At 40.2% G+C, this 17,779-nt stretch overlaps 1 protein-coding gene across 4 annotated transcripts in view; it reads right to left on the bottom strand.

Moving 5' to 3' along the window:
* The window catches only part of macroh2a2 (macroH2A.2 histone), a 42,538-nt gene that overhangs the window by 23,558 nt on the left and 1,201 nt on the right, over window positions 1-17,779 (bottom strand). For 2 of the 4 annotated variants that reach the window (XM_043679187.2, XM_043679189.2), the window contains exons 2-4: window positions 5,884-6,093; window positions 5,611-5,717; window positions 4,629-4,841 (exon numbers count right to left, since the gene is read on the bottom strand). In XM_043679187.2, the coding sequence (XP_043535122.1) occupies window positions 4,629-4,841; window positions 5,611-5,717; window positions 5,884-6,055 (492 nt within the window). In that variant the 5' untranslated portion in view covers window positions 6,056-6,093. Of the gene's footprint in view, window positions 1-4,628; window positions 4,842-5,610; window positions 5,718-5,883; window positions 6,094-11,733; window positions 13,196-15,109; window positions 15,306-17,779 lie in introns of those variants that run through there. The other 2 variants (XM_087982457.1, XM_087982458.1) reach the window with 2 other exon arrangements.

Below are 17,779 nucleotides of genomic sequence, written 5' to 3'. Positions count from 1 at the left end.
AGCAGGTGGTGAGGAACAAATACACTTGATCTCATCCTCACCAATCTGCCCGCTGCAAGACATCTGTCCATGACAATATTAGTAAGAGTGACCAACATTCAATGGAGTTGAAGTCCTGTCATCACACTGAAGATAACCTATGTGGCACAGCTAAATGAGACAGACTTTGAACAGATCTAATAACCCATTACTGAGAATCTAGATGGCCATTACAGAAGGTTTCACCTGGCAGGTTAGATTATATAGGATTCAAAGCTTGCCAATTTTTAATACACAATTGGCTTGACAGTAGAAGACAAAAAGGTTGGTGGTGAAGGGTTGCTGTTTGGACTGGAGTCTGTGACCAGTGCTGTTCTACAGGGATTAGTACTGGGTTTACTGTTGTTTATCACTTATAAACGATTTTGGATGAGAATTCAGGAGTCATGGTTAGTAAGTTTGCAGATGACACCAAAATTGGTACAATAGTGAAGGTTATTTAAGATCCCAAAGACCTTGATCAATTGGGCCAATGGGTTGAGGACTGGCAAATGGAATTTAATTTGGATATGAGGCATTTTTGGTAGAACAAACAAGGGTAGGACTATGTAGGGCCCTGGATAATGTTGTAGAACAGAGACCTAGGGGTTTAGGTACATAGTTCTTTGAAATTTGTCACAGTAAGTTTGCCTTCACTGCTCACTCGGAGTATAGGAATTGGGATGTCATGTTGAAGTTGTACAGGACATTGGTGAGGTCTCTTCTGAATTAGTATGTACAGCCTTCCTTTCCCAGAGTGGCCCCCATTAAACTGGAGACAGTTCAGAAAAGATTTACCAGGATGTTACTGAAATGCAAGGTTTGAGTTAGAAAGATAAGAGCATAGAAGGTTGAGAGGTGACCTTAGAGGAGATTTATGAAATTGGGAGGGCATAGCTAATATCAATAGTAAGGGTCTCTTCCCGAGGGTGAAGTTCAAAACTGCAGTGCATATTTTTAAGGACATGAGGGGCAAGTTCTTCTTAAGAGTGGTTTATATGTGGAATGAGCTGCCAGAGGATGCAGGTACAGTTACAACATTTAAAAGACATTTGGGAAAGTACATGAATAGGAAAGGTTTCGAGGGATATCTGCCAAACGCAGGCACAAATTGGAGGTGTAGTGGACAGTGAAGAGGGTTACCTCAGATTACAACAGGATCTGGACCAGATGGGCCAATGGGCTGAGAAGTGGCAGGTGGAGTTTAATTCAGATAAATGTGAGGTGCTGCATTTTGGGAAAGCAAATCTTAGCAGGACTTCTACACTTAATGGTAAGGTCCTAGGGAGTGTCGCTGAACAAAGAGACCTTGGAGTGAAGGTTCATAGCTCCTTGAAAGTGGAATCGCAGGTATATAGGATAGTGAAGGCGGCGTTTGGTATGCTTTCCTTTATTGGTCAGAGTATTGAATACAGGAGTTGGGAGATCGTGTTGCGCTGTACAGGACATTGGTTAGGCCACTGTTGGAATATTGCACGCAATTCTGGTCTCCTTCCTATCGGAAGGATGTTGTGAAACTTGAAAGGGTTCAGAAAAGATTTACAAGAATGTTGCCAGGGTTGGAGGATCTGAGCTGCAGGGAGAGGCTGCGGGGTGACCTTATAAAGGTTTACAAAATTATGAGGGGCATGGATAGGATAAATAGGCAAAGTCTTTTCCCTGGGGTCGGGGAGTCCAGAACTAGAGGGCATAGGTTTAGGGTGAGAGGGGAAAGATATAAAAGAGACCTAAAGGGCAACTTTTTCCACGCAGAGTGTGGTACGTGTATGGAACGAGCTGCCAGAGGATGTCGTGGAGGCTTGTACAATTGCAACATTTAAGAGGCATTGGATGGGTATATGAATAGGAAGGGTTTGGAGGGTTATGGGCCGGGTGCTGGCAGGTGGGACTAGATTGGGTTGGGATATCTGGTCGGCATGGACGGGTTGGACCAAAGGGTCTGTTTCCATGCTGTACATCTCTATGACTCCAAGTGGTCCTAGTCTGGGAACATAGTCAGCGTGGACTAGTTGGACCGATGGGTCTGTTTCCAAGCTGTATGACTCTATATAATTGTACTCCATGAGTCTACAACCTTTTGGCTCAGCATATCCCCTCAAGCCAGGAGATCAACCTCAATAAAGAGAGCATGTCAGGAACAGTACCAGGCACATCTAAAAATGTCAACATGGTGAAAGTAGAAACCTGCTTCTTTGCCAAATGTCATAAGCAGCAATTGTTTTGCCAATTTAATACACTCCATATATCAATTTTTTTTTACAACACTGCAAAGGCTATGGATCCTGACAATTTTCTAGCAATAGTATTGACATCGGAGTGTGCCAGACTCCTAAGCTGTTCCAGTACAGCTTCAACATTGGCATCTATGCGCAAGATCGCAGTATTTTCTGTACACAAAAAGCATTACAAATCCAAACTGACTAATTACTGCCCCATAGGTTTACACTCAGTCATCAGTAAAGCAATGGATGAGACTACCGACAGTGCTATCAAGTAGCACTTGCTTAGCAATGATCTGATCACTGGTGCTCTGTTTGGGTTCTGCCACAGTTTCTGACTTATCACCTTGGGCAAAGCAGCTGAACTATAGAGCAGAGGTGAGATTAAATCCCCTCAACATCAAGTCAGCATGCAGCTGAGTACAGCATCAAAGAGCCTTAGCAAGACATGACTCAACATGAATTGGAGGGGAAAACTGGTTACATTCATACATAGCGCAAAAGTAAATAGTTGCAGTCTTTGGAGGTAATTTCAGCCCTAGGACATCACTGCAGGAGTTCCTAGGCCCAATCATCTTCAGCTACTTCCTCATTGATCTTCATTTCAACAGTGAAAATTTTCACTTCTGACCCTGCTAGTGAAGAAAATTATTGGTTAATCTGTAACACTCATACTGAAGCAGTCAGTGCCCATTTGCAGAAAAATCTGGACAATATCCAGCTTGGATTGACAACTGGCAAGTAACATTCGTGTCACAAGTGCAAGGCCGCAAAGTTCTCCTCCGGCCACACATCAACCTGACTACATCACAAGGTCAAAAGCCTGGAGTTCTCTCCCTAACAATGTGGCCATAATTACTCCCTCCAAGGCAATTTCGGATGGGCAATAAATGCTGCCCTATCCAGCAACACTCTCACCCCAAGAACAAAAAACCTGTTTCTTTATAGCCAACAAATCATTGTTTAAAATCCAAATCCCACTTAATCCTTTAAAGCAAATGGCATTACGTATCACTACTGCTTTTGCATTATGAATCTGTTGATTCTACGGTTATCCAATCTGATGTACAGTAGCCATGTGACATCATACAATTAGATAATGGTAGATTCCCATCTTCCCACATCCTGATAATTAGATGCATTATATATTTGGAATGGTATCCTGTATGTTGAATGAATGTCTGTTTCAGTATATGCAAAAATCACAGGCACAAAATGAATTACAGTATGACCACTGATCTATGTTCTGGATCAGTGGTGCTGGAAGAGCACAGCAATTCAGGCAGCATCCGAGGACAGGCAAAATCGACGTTTCGGGCAAAAGCCCTTCATCAGGAATAAATCGTTTTTACCTCACTGATCTATGTTGTCTCATGTTTCACAAACCTACCCAAATGTGATAATCATAAACGGCAATTGGAAATGTCACTGCAAATAAATTGGGAGTTAGATCAAGTAGAGAATGTGACCCACACCAATGATCTCTGCCTGCTTTTTTAAAATTCCATCATAGAATGGGTGCCACTAGCTAGAATTCTCCCATTTCTATGGGTGTATAGTCACATGTAGGCCAGATCAAGTAAGAGTGACTGATTTTGTTCCCTAAAAGGACATCAGTGAATGAGATCGATTTTTACAATAATTAACAATTAATAATTATCTTGGCCACCACTTGGCTAACACATCATTCCAAATTCTTGTTGAATTTAAATTTCACCATCTCCCATGTCTCCAGATCATTAGCCTGGGGGTCTGGATTACTAGCCCAGTGACTTAATGATTATGTTGCTGCTTTCCATTAATACTAGGTTTAGATATTGCAATAGATTAGTCTAACCACCTGAAGAATGCTTACTGCTGGATTAATGGTGTTGGAAGTTTGGTCATTAAAGAGAGTTTGCTAAGCTGCTGCAGCAATCTTTCCTTACTATGTTTAAAAATCAAGTAAAACTACAAATTTTTATTAATTGACGAGTTACCATAAGTTTTGGAGAATGAATTTTTAAACTAGATAACATTATTTTCATCCAAATTCATTTTGTTAGTAACCTTCACTTTCGAATTTAAAATTTAATTTATTCTGGAAGGCAAATGAATATAATTTTGGCAGCAAAGTATCAGGACCTACCACACAACTTTTCCAAATTTAAGGAAAGTGCAAGATCAAAGCCCAAGATTAAAAAAAATAAATTCCAAGGCCTGGGTGAATTTGAGCTTCAAAAGTTACATACTATTAAAGGATATTTCATGAAACACAAGATTAAAATTATAATATCTAATAATGGTTACCAATTACTAGTTCTACACAACTGTACACAATTTTATCTCTACCATGAGAGCAGTTCCCTATCTGGTACAATAAGCAAAACACTTTTTAAGGTGCATACTTACTTTTCTGACTGATTTGGGTTTTGCAGCTTTTTTGATGGATGCTTTCTTGACAGATTTTTTGATGGGAGAAGTCTTTGTTTTTTTTGCTTTCTTTTCTGATGGTGTGGAAAGAATGGTTTCTACTTTACTTCTGGAACCACGTTTCTTTGCCAAAAGTTCAGGATGAATTCTAGGCAGCACACCACCACTTGCAATTGTTACTCCTCTCAGTAGCTACAGGCACAAAGTAACAGCAGTTTCAAATATAGCATATTTGCCCTGGGTGTGCAATTATAGATCTTTGTTAAAAATGTTGTTACATTGTAGAATTATTAGAACAAAATGCACTTAAAACAGTAGATTACAAATTCTGGGTTGAATTTGTTAGGTCAACACAACAACATTTAGTTCCAGTTCATGAAGCAGCACTATTGTAACTTTAGTGCACAAAACAAGATGCAAATTTAATTTATATGCAGGATGAAGTGGGAACTGTGCCTGATACTTCCAAAGCTAGCTAATGTAACATCTAGGAATCACAGTTAGATTCATGTTTTAAATAGTTGCATTAATTGTAGCCAATCTATTTGTGAATTGGAAAATTAACTTCTGAAACACTTGATAAATATAGAATAAGCCAGCATACTGTAGTTCTTATTGCTTTGATACACTTATTAATTTGAAAAGCTAAATTTACACTTTATTTAAATTCAGAATGCCTCCATGTGGGGTCTGAATCTTTTCATACGAAAACAGTAATACCACGTAACCGGGTTCCAGTGCTAACACTGAGTATAACAATTCAAGATCATTCTCCATCAGCCCTGCCCCAACCAATAGCAATAACAATCTTGCTATTCCCAACTCCATTTTTCTTTCTTTGTGTCCCTTCATTACTCCCTTATTTCAAATTTTTTTTTTTTCTCTCTCTCTCCCCCCCCTCAGATGCTGTCTTACTCAAATATTTTTCATTTTCAGAATCTGCTTTTATGACAAACCTTACCTGATTTAGTTCTTCATCATTTGCCACTGCCAGTAGAATATGTCTTGGAGTTATTCTGCTCTTCTTGTTATCTCTTGCTGCATTTCCAGCCAATTCCAGGATTTCAGCTGCAACAATATCACATTTTTCAGCTTAAAAAGGGTCAGAGAAAGTAATACCACAACTTTTATCTGTATATTCAAAATCATGGTCACCTAAATTAAGTGATTTCTGAAACTTTTTCCTTACAAATAGTCTTTTTAAAACTAAACTTTGACTTTTTTTTCTTTTTACCTGCTAGATACTCTATGACTGCTGCCAAGTAAACAGGTGCTCCCATTCCAATACGGTATTTGAAGGTCGCTTTCCGCAAATATCGCATCATCCTCCCAACAGGAAATATTACCCCTGCTCTGGCTGAGCGTGATAACTTGGTCATCTTCTTTTTTCCACTTCGGGCTGACATCTTGTATGTGGAGTCAGAATATTAAACCAACTGTGGATCTAAACAAAGGCCATAATTAGTTATTTAGACATCCACGTATGCAGCATAGCACCAAGAATGTATACTTGTCCTATCACAGACATACTGACTCTTACAATTGGACAAAACGTAGTGGCCTAGCCTACACCCTTAGCATTAACATTTTAAAATAAAATTGAGAATCTCACTTTAAAGACCTACTCCCACCCTCCCCTGGTCTCTCATCTTCCACCCTTAATGACGACTATGCCCTATCCCAAATCACGGGAAATCCAATTTACCCATCAAGTCTACTTGGTAAATGCGTTACGATGATTCAAAGTCCACCACAGTCTTGATTTTTAAATTCTCACCCTGATATTGAAATCACTGTGTAGCCTCCATCTCTTATTGGAACTGTGCAGCACGAGTACTGCATGTTCTCTGAAAGATGTAGCAAACGTTACGTGTCTCATCTGAACCTAACTGGATGCCTAACAATGAATGGATCAAATTACATATTACAAAGAGCATTTCATTACACTGCAGTAGAGTCCATCAAATTAAATATAACCAACATTTTGACTGGAAGATTGTGTCCTCTAAGGGAACCAGCCAAAAATTTGGTCCAGCACATTTGTCCCACAAACAGATGCAACCATATGATTAATCTCCTCCTGCACTTCAACTCTAACCTTTCACAAAGAACAATACAGCACAAGAACAAGCCCTTTGGCCCTCCAAGCCTGCACCCACAAATTTTACCCTTCCATACTAAAACTGCCTTCATTTATAGGCTCCATATCTCTCTGTTCCCTTTCTATTTGTATTTGTCCAGATGTTTCTTGAATGCTGCTATTGTGTCTGCTTTCACCATCTCTGGCAGCATGTTCCAGGCACTCACCATTTCTGTGTAAAATGCTTGCCTCTCACATCTCAAACTTTCTTCCCCTGCACCTTGAACCTGTGTAATAGTAATTGACCCCTCCATCCTGAGAACAAGCCTCTTACATTCCACTATCTATGCCAGTCACAATCTTAAACCTTGTGATCGCTTCTCAATCTCCTCCATCCCAATGAAAACAAACCCAGTCTATCCAACAATTATAGCAAAAATCCCCCATACCAGGCAACATCCTGGTAACTTTTTTATGCCCTCTCCAAAGATCCACTTCTTTCTAGTAGTGTGGTGACCAGAACTTTACACATATTCCAAGTGTGACCTGACTGAAGTTCTAAAGCTGCAGCATAATATGTCTATCCTTGTACTCAATGCCCCTCTAATGAAGCTTTCCACAGGCCTTTTGTGTTACCTTATCTACCCGTGCTAACACCTTCAGTGATCTGTGGACATGCACACCCAGATGTCTTTGCATATCAATAATCCCAAGATTCTGCTATTCACTGTATAATTTCCACCTATACTTGACCTTCCAAAATGTTTCATTTCACACTTATCTGGATTAAACTCCACCTGCCATTTTTCTGTCAATGCCTCCAACTGAACAATATTCTACTGTATCCTCTGATAATCCTCCCCACAATCCGTAATTCCAAACATTTATCATCTGCAAAGTCATTAATTAGACTAGCTACATGTTCCTCCAAATCATTTGTGTAGACGTCAAACAGCAGAGATCCCAATGCTGTTCCATGTGGAACTAGTTACAACCCTCCATTCCACAAAGCATCCTTTCCATGCTATCTACTGTCTTCTATGACTAAGCCAGTTCTATACCCATCTTGCCAGCTCACCCCTGATACCATGTAATGTTACTTTATGTACCCATTCTGCTATGAGGGACCTTGTCAAAGGTTTTACTGAAATCCACGTAGACAATATCAACCACTTTTCACTCAATCATCTTCATTGTCACCTCAAAAAAAAAAGTCAGTGTGGCAAGACCTCCCCACACATAACCATGCTGTCTATTGCTAATAAGTCCATTTGCTTCTAAATGCGCATAGATCTTGTCCTTGAGAATCTTTTCCAAGCTTTTACAGGCTTATGGTGCAACAGTAGCACATCGGACTCTAGCTCAGAGTTGTATATTCAAACCACATTAGGCTCGCTCTGTTCGAATGCAACCCTGAATGTTTTGGAGATGTGTAAAAACATCAGGGTTGCTGTGGTGGGTGATTTTAACTTCCCCAATATTGACTGAGACTTGCTTCATATTTGGGGCTTGGATGGGTGCAGAATTTGTAAGGACCATTCAGGAGGGATTCTTGATATACCACGTAAACTGTCTAACCAGAGAAAGAGTTATACTGGACCTGGTTTTGGGAAATGAGCCTGGCCAGATGAGTGAAGTTTCAGTGGGGGAGCATTTTGAAGTAGTGACCATAATACCATGAGTTTTAAGATTCTCATAGGTAGGGATAACAGCAGTCCTCTTAAATTGGGGGGGGGGGGGGGGGGGGGAGGTAAATTATAATATTAAGCAGGGACTGGAGGAAAAAGTGATGCTTTCACACTATCCTTTATTTCATTATTGTCCAAAAACCCAGTTTCAGTCTTGCATATATGGAAGGACTGAATATCCATATTTCCCTAAGATAGAGAATTCCAAAGATTGAAAGCTATTTCTTGTTTCAGTGCTAAGCTAATCTGCTTCCCTGGCAGTATGAACTTTAATTCTAGACCTCCAACTACAGGAAAGCAGCCTCTCAGCAACTATACTGTCAAGCACCCATAGGTGTTTTTTTTAAAAGACCTTTTATTCTATGGGAGGCAGTACTGTACTATAATGTGGCTACGAATTTAGAATTGCAGACAATGGTGGAGGTGTGGGGGGGCAGGTGAAGAGGACAAAACTGGAAGAATTGCAGATGCTGGAAATCAGAAACAAATCGTTGGAATTGCAAGCAATTACAGAAAGCGGAGTAGGTCTGGCAACATTCGTGGAGAGAAATCAGTTAACATTTTGGGCCCAGTGACCTTCTTCAGAAATATTCTCGAGACATGGGGTTGAATCCCACCATGGTACATCTGGAATACAAAGTTAACCTAATGGTGACCATGTAACACAGTCAATTGTTATAAAAAGAAAATCCTAAACCACTTTAAATAAGAAATTCTGCCATCCTTACCTCACCTGGCCCACATGTAGCTCCAGATACACAGCAATGTGTTGATTCTTAACTACTTTCTGGGCAATTATGGACGGACAATAAATGCTTAACCATCCAGCAACACCCACATCCCTAACAAATAAGAAAATAAAAATCCTGAAGAATTAGCCCATTCCTGGAGGTTTTGTAGCACAATGGGCAACGTCAACCCCTCTGAGGCAGACTGTTTGGGTGCAAGCCCCACTTCAGGGACTATTTGTCATGGAAGACATTTCCAATATGGCCAAATTATTTTTCTTGACATTCTTACAGTTGATGCAACTGCAATACGCCAACTTCTGTGAATAGCGTAAATTTATTAAGTACAGAGGAACCTTGATTATCTGAATATCAATTATCCAAATTTTGGATTATTTGAAGATCTCAAGGTCCTGACAGAAACATTAAATCAAACAGGTGTTTCAACACTGATCGCGTCTTTTGTTAACAATGATTAAAAATGAACTCTGCTAACTGAAATGCTGTTGAGAACAGTCCTGGACATCGATGGGAGCGCAGGCACCGTCTCAAAATGTCTGACCGACATCCTTCTCTCTCTCTCTCTCCCCACACTTTCCCTGCAATTCTACACAAGGATGTACCCTAAACCTCCCTCCCCCAGATAATCTCTCCACATTGCCCTGTACAGGGCAAAGGTGGAACCTGTCAAAATGTTGCAGTACAATTGTGTATTTGGCTGCATGTGTATGCTATTTTGAGACTCACCAACCCCCCCCCACCCCCCGAAGACTTCAGAAAACTCTTGAACCCCAGAAGGGAGGCATTGAATCAATTAATCAATTAATGAATTAAATAATGCCTGCCAATCTCGTTCGGATAATCAAGGTTCCTCTGTACAAGCTTTTGGAGGAATCCTTAACACTCTTCACGGGCTTGCAGAGCAGCGTCAAGAGATCTCTCTGCACAAGGGAACAGTCTTCCCTTTTAGATCACCATCAGTAATGCTCACAAGACAACCCCCCTGCTACTCCCCCCTTGTCACATGCCACTCAAGACACAATGTAGTGATTTGATTGTTTCCAGAAACAATGTGATTAGATCATTCCTTAATAGCAAGATCTGGTGTAAATCTTTTTTTTTTTAACTGCAGGGTATTGTTATATTCTTAACTGCAATGGTCTTATTCTTTCTGAATGGTAGGAGCTGGCTATGTTAATGGATTCTGAATTGTAGGAGATGGCCATTTTAATTTTTACATTCTGCCTACAAGACAGAGGAACATACCACACTCTCCCAGAGACATCCAATTTCTTGCAGATCAGCAGAACAAATTTAACACCTTTAACATCTCTGTGACAAATCCTTGCAATTTGCCCATGACAGGCAATAAGAGCAGGAATGTCTCATGGTTAACCTCTTTAAGCAATAGCCTCTGCTGACAAACTAGCAAACTATTGCAGGGGGAAAAAAGTTATAGAAATATAAGTAAGCGCATGTTTTGCCGACCATGTACACCACTAATTTAGCAACGTCTCTCAGTTCACATCAATTACTTCTCACATGGAAATCTTTGCTTCAGTGCGTTACAATCAAGGTACGCTTATTGTTCATTACAGGAGGCCACAACTGCCCAGACTTTGATTTAATTCCCTCAATACTAGAATTTCCATCCTAATGGCTTTGTGGATCTACCTACAGCAGCTGGACTGCAGCACTTCAAGGTGGCAGTCAAGAGGTTCCAATTGTATAAATCAGGTTTCTGTAGATGAGCTGAGGCAGGGATCGAACAGGGGCGTGTTATAGAGATGGAAATAATGATCACGTAAAAGGTATGATCAGAATGTCCACCCAGAGCAAAATGACACCATGCTATTACGGACCAGACCAAATACCCTCCAAATATATAAAGATAATTATAAAATAAAACATTAGGGTCTAGATTAAGTGTAACATACTGCATTCCAGATTAAATTTGATTAGTCAAACTACTCAACATAAAACAAAACACTTTTTTATACTACAGTTAAAATACAGACAATAAAATGAAAATAAGAATTATCTGAACTGTAACCCTATGGAAATGCTTGACAAAGTAATGGTTATATTAACTAATTAACTGTTCCAATATAGTAACATCCATTAAACAGACCCTTGGCAAAGGCAAATTCGGTAAAATAGATGGTGTCCCACTCAATTCAGGCAGCAGGAACAGAACCCAGCTTTTAGCTGGAAAGGAGAGAGGAATAAGAGCTTCCACATCCAGCTTCAAGACCCTAGCAACTGCTGAAAGCTAAACCTAATAATCCTTGATCTGTGGGAGCTTGACCCCGCGTACTCATGCTGCTTCCGGTTTTCAACATTATAAAGCAAAAAAAAGGCCTCAAGCTGTTTACTTAATTTGCTTTGGAACAGACTCTGAACTTCTGTCTCAACTTTTCTTCATTTAAAATAAAAGGACAAAATACACCTCTTAAAAGCAACAGTATCATCACAGTGCCAACATTAGTTTTTTGATCAAGGTTGCAGTTGCCACTGTTCAATATTAGTGAGGTTTGAGAAGATTTGTAGCTCAGGTTGAGGTTCGGGATATAGGTTTGCTCACTGACCTGGGAGGTTCATTTCCAGACGTTTCATCACCCTACTAGGTAACATCTTCAGTGGGCCTCCAGAGAAGCAGTGTACATGATTCCTGCTTTCTATTTATATGTTTGGGTTGGTGATGTTTTTTCCTGTGGTTATGTCATTTCCTGTTCTTTTTCTTAGGGGTAGTAGATGGGGTCTAACTCGATGTGTTTGTTGATAGACTTCCGGTTGGAATGCCATGCTTCTAGGAATTCTCGTGCATGTCTCTGTTTGGCTCGTCCTAAGTTGTGTTGTCCCAGTCGAAGTGATGTCTTTCCTTAACTGTATGTAAGGATACTTGTGAGAGAGGGTCATGTTGTTTTGTGGCTAGTTGGTGTTCATGTATCCTGGTGGCTAGTTTTCTGCCTGTTTGTCCAATGTAGTGTTTGTTACAGTTCTTGCACGGTATTTTGTAAACTACATTAGTTTTGCTTGTTGTCTGTATAGGGTCTTTCAAGTTCATTAGCTGCTGTTTTAAGTGTGTTGGTGAATTACCATGTTGCCAAGGGGTCGGTGTAATCTGGCAGCCATTTCCGAGATTTCTTTGATATAGGGGAGAGTGGCTAGGATTTCCGGACGTGTTTTGTCAGCTTGTTTGGTTTGTTGCTGAGAAATCGGCGGACTGTGTTAATTGGGTACCCATACAAATACCGGAGGAAAGATCACAGAAGCGCTTCACAGGAGGCTCCCAAGCACTGAGGATGTCACCTAGACAGGGGATGAAACATCTGCACCAGAAATTCCCAGCTCGGCGAACAGAACCACAACAACGAGCACCCGAGCTACAAATCTTCGCACAAACTTTGAACCCATTCTTTTTGAATACACGGTATAGGTGATTTTCCTCTGCTCTGCATAGTTCCTCTGTGCTGCAGTGTGTGTTGGCTCGTTGACATACTGTTCTGATGCAGCTTAGTTTGTGGATGTTGGGATGATTGCTTCTGCAGTTCAACATTTGGTCGTGTGTGTTTTCCTGTAAATGCTGGCTTGAAGTTGCTCATTGGCTGTTTGCTCTACTGTGACATCTAGGAATGGCAGTTTGTTGTTGTTTTCCTCTTCTTTAGTGAGTTTTAGGCTAATAAAGGGTATCATTGATGGCCTTGAAGGTTTCCTCTAATTTGTTTTGTTTAGTGATGACAAAGGTGTCATCCACGTAGCGGACCCAAAGCTTAGGTTGGATGGTTGGCAGAGCTGTTTGTTCAAGTCTCTGCATTACTGCCTCTGCTAAGAATCCTGATGTCGGAGATCCCATGGTTGTTCCATTGGTTTGTCTGTAGGTTTTGTTGTTGAAGGTGGTGAAGTGTGTGATAAGGCTTGACGATACTGTCCTTGCTGATGAAGTTAGTGGTGTTTGGTGTATGTGTCTTTGGGTCTTCTAATAGTGTAGTCAGTGTTTCCTTGGCCAGATTAATGTTGATTGATGTAAACAATCACCTGACAATCAATCTGCAGATAAAGGACGCTTGACAGTCATTCTAAATCGAAGAGATTACATTGAAAAAACAAACGCACTACTTACAGATACCAACATTTACCAACAAGTGGCGATAGACCCAATCCCACAACTAGAGAACCAAATCACAGCCTAACTCAAAAAACTTCAGAAATCTATAGAAATAAATAAGACCGACTTCCAAAAATGAATCCAGACGGATCCAATACACCATGCTTCTATGGATTACCCAAAATTCACAAATCAGGAGCCCCCCTCAGACTCAGTCTGGCTACCTGGAACACCAACTTACAGATTAGCCAAGGAGCTACACCAAAGACTAAAATACTTAATAGAAGACTCAAGCCACTCCACCCAAGAATTCCTGAAGACCAAAGACACGAAGATAGAATAGGATGAAATAATGGTCTCCTTTGATATAACAGCCCTGTTTACATGAATCAACATTAACCTGGCCAAGGAAACACTGACTACAGTATCAGAAGACCCAAAGACACATATACCAAACACCACTAACTTCATCAGCAAGGACAGTATCGTCAAGCTACTGGACCTATGTCTTACCACATACTTCACCTTCAACAACAAAACCTACAGACCCCTTGGCAACATGGTAATCCACCAACACACTAAAACAGCAGCGAATGAACTTGAAAGACCCTATATAGACAACAAGCAAAACTAATGTAGTTTACAAAATACCGTGCAAGAACTGTAACAAACACTACATTGGACAAACAGGCAGAAAACTAGCCACCAGGATACATGAACACCAACTAGCCACAAAACGACATGACCCTCTCTCACTAGTATCCTTATATACAGTTAAGGAAAGACATCACTTCGACTGGGACAACACATCCATCTTAGGACGAGCCAAACAGAGAATTCCTAGAAGCATGGCATTCCAACCGGAAGTCTATCAACAAACACATCGAGTTAGTCCCCATCTACCACCCCCTGAGAAAAAGAACAGGAAATGATATCGCCACAGGAAAAAACATCACCAACCCAAAGAAACCCAAACATATAAATAGAAAGCAGGAATCATGTACACTGCTTCTCTGGAGGCCCACTGAAGACGTTACCTAGTAGGGTGACGAAACATCTGGAAATGAACCTCCCGGCTCAGCAAGCAAACCTACATCCATTGTTCAATATTCCAAAAGTGCTATTTTCATTTGCCATATCATACTCTAAACCTTACTATGAATACTTTTTATTTTCTAAGAACCTTCCTAACTATACATCATTTCAAACTGTTTCTCCTAATCCACTGCATCTTGTTTTAACTCAAGTAGTTTTTGTCCAATCTCATGTTGAATTAATTCAAACCCTTCTCCACAATACCAGCTAACCTGACCACAAATATTTTAAAATTTTGTTCATGGGATAGAAGCATTGCTGACAACAATTATTTGTTATTCATCCCAAATCACCCTCTTATACTGCCATGGTCCATCTGGTGCATGTAGCGTACGGTTTTTTTTGGGGGGAGGGGGTTAAGATTTTTGACTCTGCTGTCATGAAGGAACATCAATGTAGTTCCAAGTTAGGATGTAATGTAATCTTTCCATTCTTTTGATGTTCATGTCCTTCTATGTGGTAGAAATTGTTTATCGGAAGCTGTTGAACAAGAACTTGACTGCCTTGCTGATAAAGTGGAAAAAGCACAGTTCAGGCTGCTTCTCAGGAGGAGAGTTGACGTTTCTGCCTAAGATACTGCTTGACTAGCTGTGCTTTTTCTAAGCCTAGACTTTATCTACTCCGATTCTCCAGCATCTGCATCTCTCACTATCTCCTACTTGCTGCACTGCATTTTGTAAATGGTACACACTGTTACACCCACCCCCCCCCACACCAGTGGTGGAAGGCATGATTGCTAAGTTGGTGGATAGGATACTTACCAAGAAGACTGCTTTTTCCTGGATGGTATTGAGCTTTATGAATGTTGTCAGCACTGCACTCATCCAGGCAAATGCAAATTATTCCATCACATGCCTGACTCATGTCTTGTCAAATGGTGAAAAGTATTTGCGGAGTCACTGGTTGAGTTTGTTGCTGCAGAATTTCCAGTTGACCTGCTCTTGTAGCCACAATATTGATATGGTTGATCTAGTGTAGGTTCTGGACATTTGACAACCCCAGTATGTTAGAGTATTCAGCAACAGCAATACCACAAAACATCACAGTTCAGTTCAATTTGACCTTCTCCTTGAATAAGTTCTTTCCTTCCCCAAGATCTGTAACTCCTACTGTTACAAATGCACAGCAAGGAGAATAAGAGATTACTGTGTTCAAGGCACTTTTTAAATTTCTCTCAAGCCTGACCAGGATCTTTAACTTCCTTTTCATATTGTTGGCTCTGACATACGTCACAAATTTGGCCCTTCCCCTTCAACTCCACCCACCACCATTGTGGAATTATTCAGATTACATGAAACAGACTCTGGGAAATCAACTTCATACAGAAAGTACTCAAGGAACAAGAACTTTCAACCACAGAATGATACAGCAGAGTCCAGATCATGGTTGACTTTTTTTACTTTCCTCCATAGCCTGACAAACTCTTCAAGTATTTATGAAATTCTCACAATTCAGAATAAATCACAGATTGGTGTTCTGTGCTGTAACCATTCAGCTTACTGAGTCTGTCTGCTCCATGAACAGCAATTTGATTAGTCCCACTCACCACTCTTCGAAGAAGCCTTTTAACCAGAGATACACTCACTGACACTATTAAACTTACACATTTTCATACAAAAAGTATTTCTGGACTGAAAGAGTAAACAATTTCCCCCCTCCACTTATCCAAACTAATCGCATAAATCACAATAAGTTGCGAACTAAAAGAAATAAACCAAAAACATAAAAAGCTTAAGCACAGATTTAAAACAAACTTGTACAGGGTCAGGATGGAACAGCAGGCGATTCAGCCCATATCCGTGCTGGCTCTCCTTAGGGCAATCCAAACAGTCTCATCTCCTGCCACTCTACTCCATAACCCTGGAAGCTTAATTCACTCAAGTGCCTATCCAATTTCTGACATCAGTAGCAATCTCTATTCTTAACACCATCACCTTCATAAGGAAGTGAGTTCCAGCTCTTTACCACTCATTTAAAACAATACTCCCTCCCATTTCACAGCCTTGCCCAAATCCGTGTACCCAGAAACGTGTGCACTATCAGCCCCATAAAGGGGAATGGGAAATAAGCAAGAGGCTATTTAGCTTCTTTAGCCTATACTACTATTCAGCTAGAGCATGTTTGCACTTCCCTAATAACATTTTCCTGCTATATCCCCATATCCTTAGATGACTATCTAAAGAGAAAATATATTGATCATGATATTAGAATATACTTAAAGACTGAGCCTAACAGCCCTCTGGGTACAGGTGCCCAAAGGAAAAATGCACTTTGAGTAAAGAAATTCCTCTTCATCTCAGGCATAAATGACGTACCTTATTCAAAGACTGTCTCTCTGGTTCTATACTTGCTCCCCTTCCTGGCTGCAGCCAAGGAGTAGATCCTTCTTGCATTTACGAGTGTTAAGAATTTTGTGTTTCACTATCACCTTTCATTCTTCTAACTAAACTCTTTGGATACCAGACCCAATCATCTCAATGACAAAATCCCACTCTGATGATCTTGCATACCTGTCCCAGATTTGCCCTCAAGCTCCAAAGAGTAGGACCCAGCCCACCAACCTAACAAAAAAGGTAGAGAATGAGCAAAATTGTTGTCACACCACGTCTCCAACTTAACAGAGCTGGTATAACGCAACAATTAAAATGACTAGGATTTGAAGAAAACAGGCTGGAAAGCAACTTAAAAACATTCCTCCTCCAAGTGTCTTCAACCTAACAGGTATGAATGGGTATTTTTTAAAAAAGTTTATTTAAAAAGAGAGTAGGAACAGCAACAACACCCTCTCACATCTTCAGTCTGGTATCACAGGTACAAACGTATGTTTTCAAAGATAAGCTCAAATAAAAGGTAGGGAACTGCTAACAACATTCTATCCCCATGTCCCCACTCCTTCAACGTAAAAGAATAGATAGAAATTTATATTTAAAAAGACTTAAATCAAAAAAAATAGAGAATGACAAACATTCTACCTTCTCCAACTTAATACATGTTGTGAATCTATAGTTTAAAAGATTAGCTCAAAGGTAGTGAACAATTAACATTCCACCCCTAGCTTCAACAACATAATGCAACAGGTATAAATTTATATTGAAAATGAAGCTGTTTAAAAGAGAGTAGTGAAGGCCAATATTCCACTTCCCAGCTTCAACAATCCAACACAACAGGTATGAATCCATCATTTTGAACGTTATTTAAGAGGGTAAAAAGAACAGCCCTTCACCCCAGCTTCTTTAACCTAATACTTCAGGTATAAAATCTATATTTTTAGAAAACTCGAAGTAGAGCAAATTCATCTCGTTTACAAGCTTACACCCAGATTTGGAAAAGACCAAAGCACGCTCTTCTCCCCACAGTTTAACTCCACATTTTAAAAAAAAAGTTAGGATTAGAAACAAAAAAGCCAAGCACCTCGTCTCATCCCCACCCAA

This window comes from Chiloscyllium plagiosum, unplaced genomic scaffold (assembly GCF_037043375.1).
Source record: "Chiloscyllium plagiosum isolate Xiang-an unplaced genomic scaffold, Cpla_swu_hap1 HiC_scaffold_43, whole genome shotgun sequence".
Classification (NCBI taxonomy): Eukaryota; Metazoa; Chordata; class Chondrichthyes; order Orectolobiformes; family Hemiscylliidae; genus Chiloscyllium; species Chiloscyllium plagiosum.
This window is presented reverse-complemented; position numbering and strand designations above follow the sequence as displayed.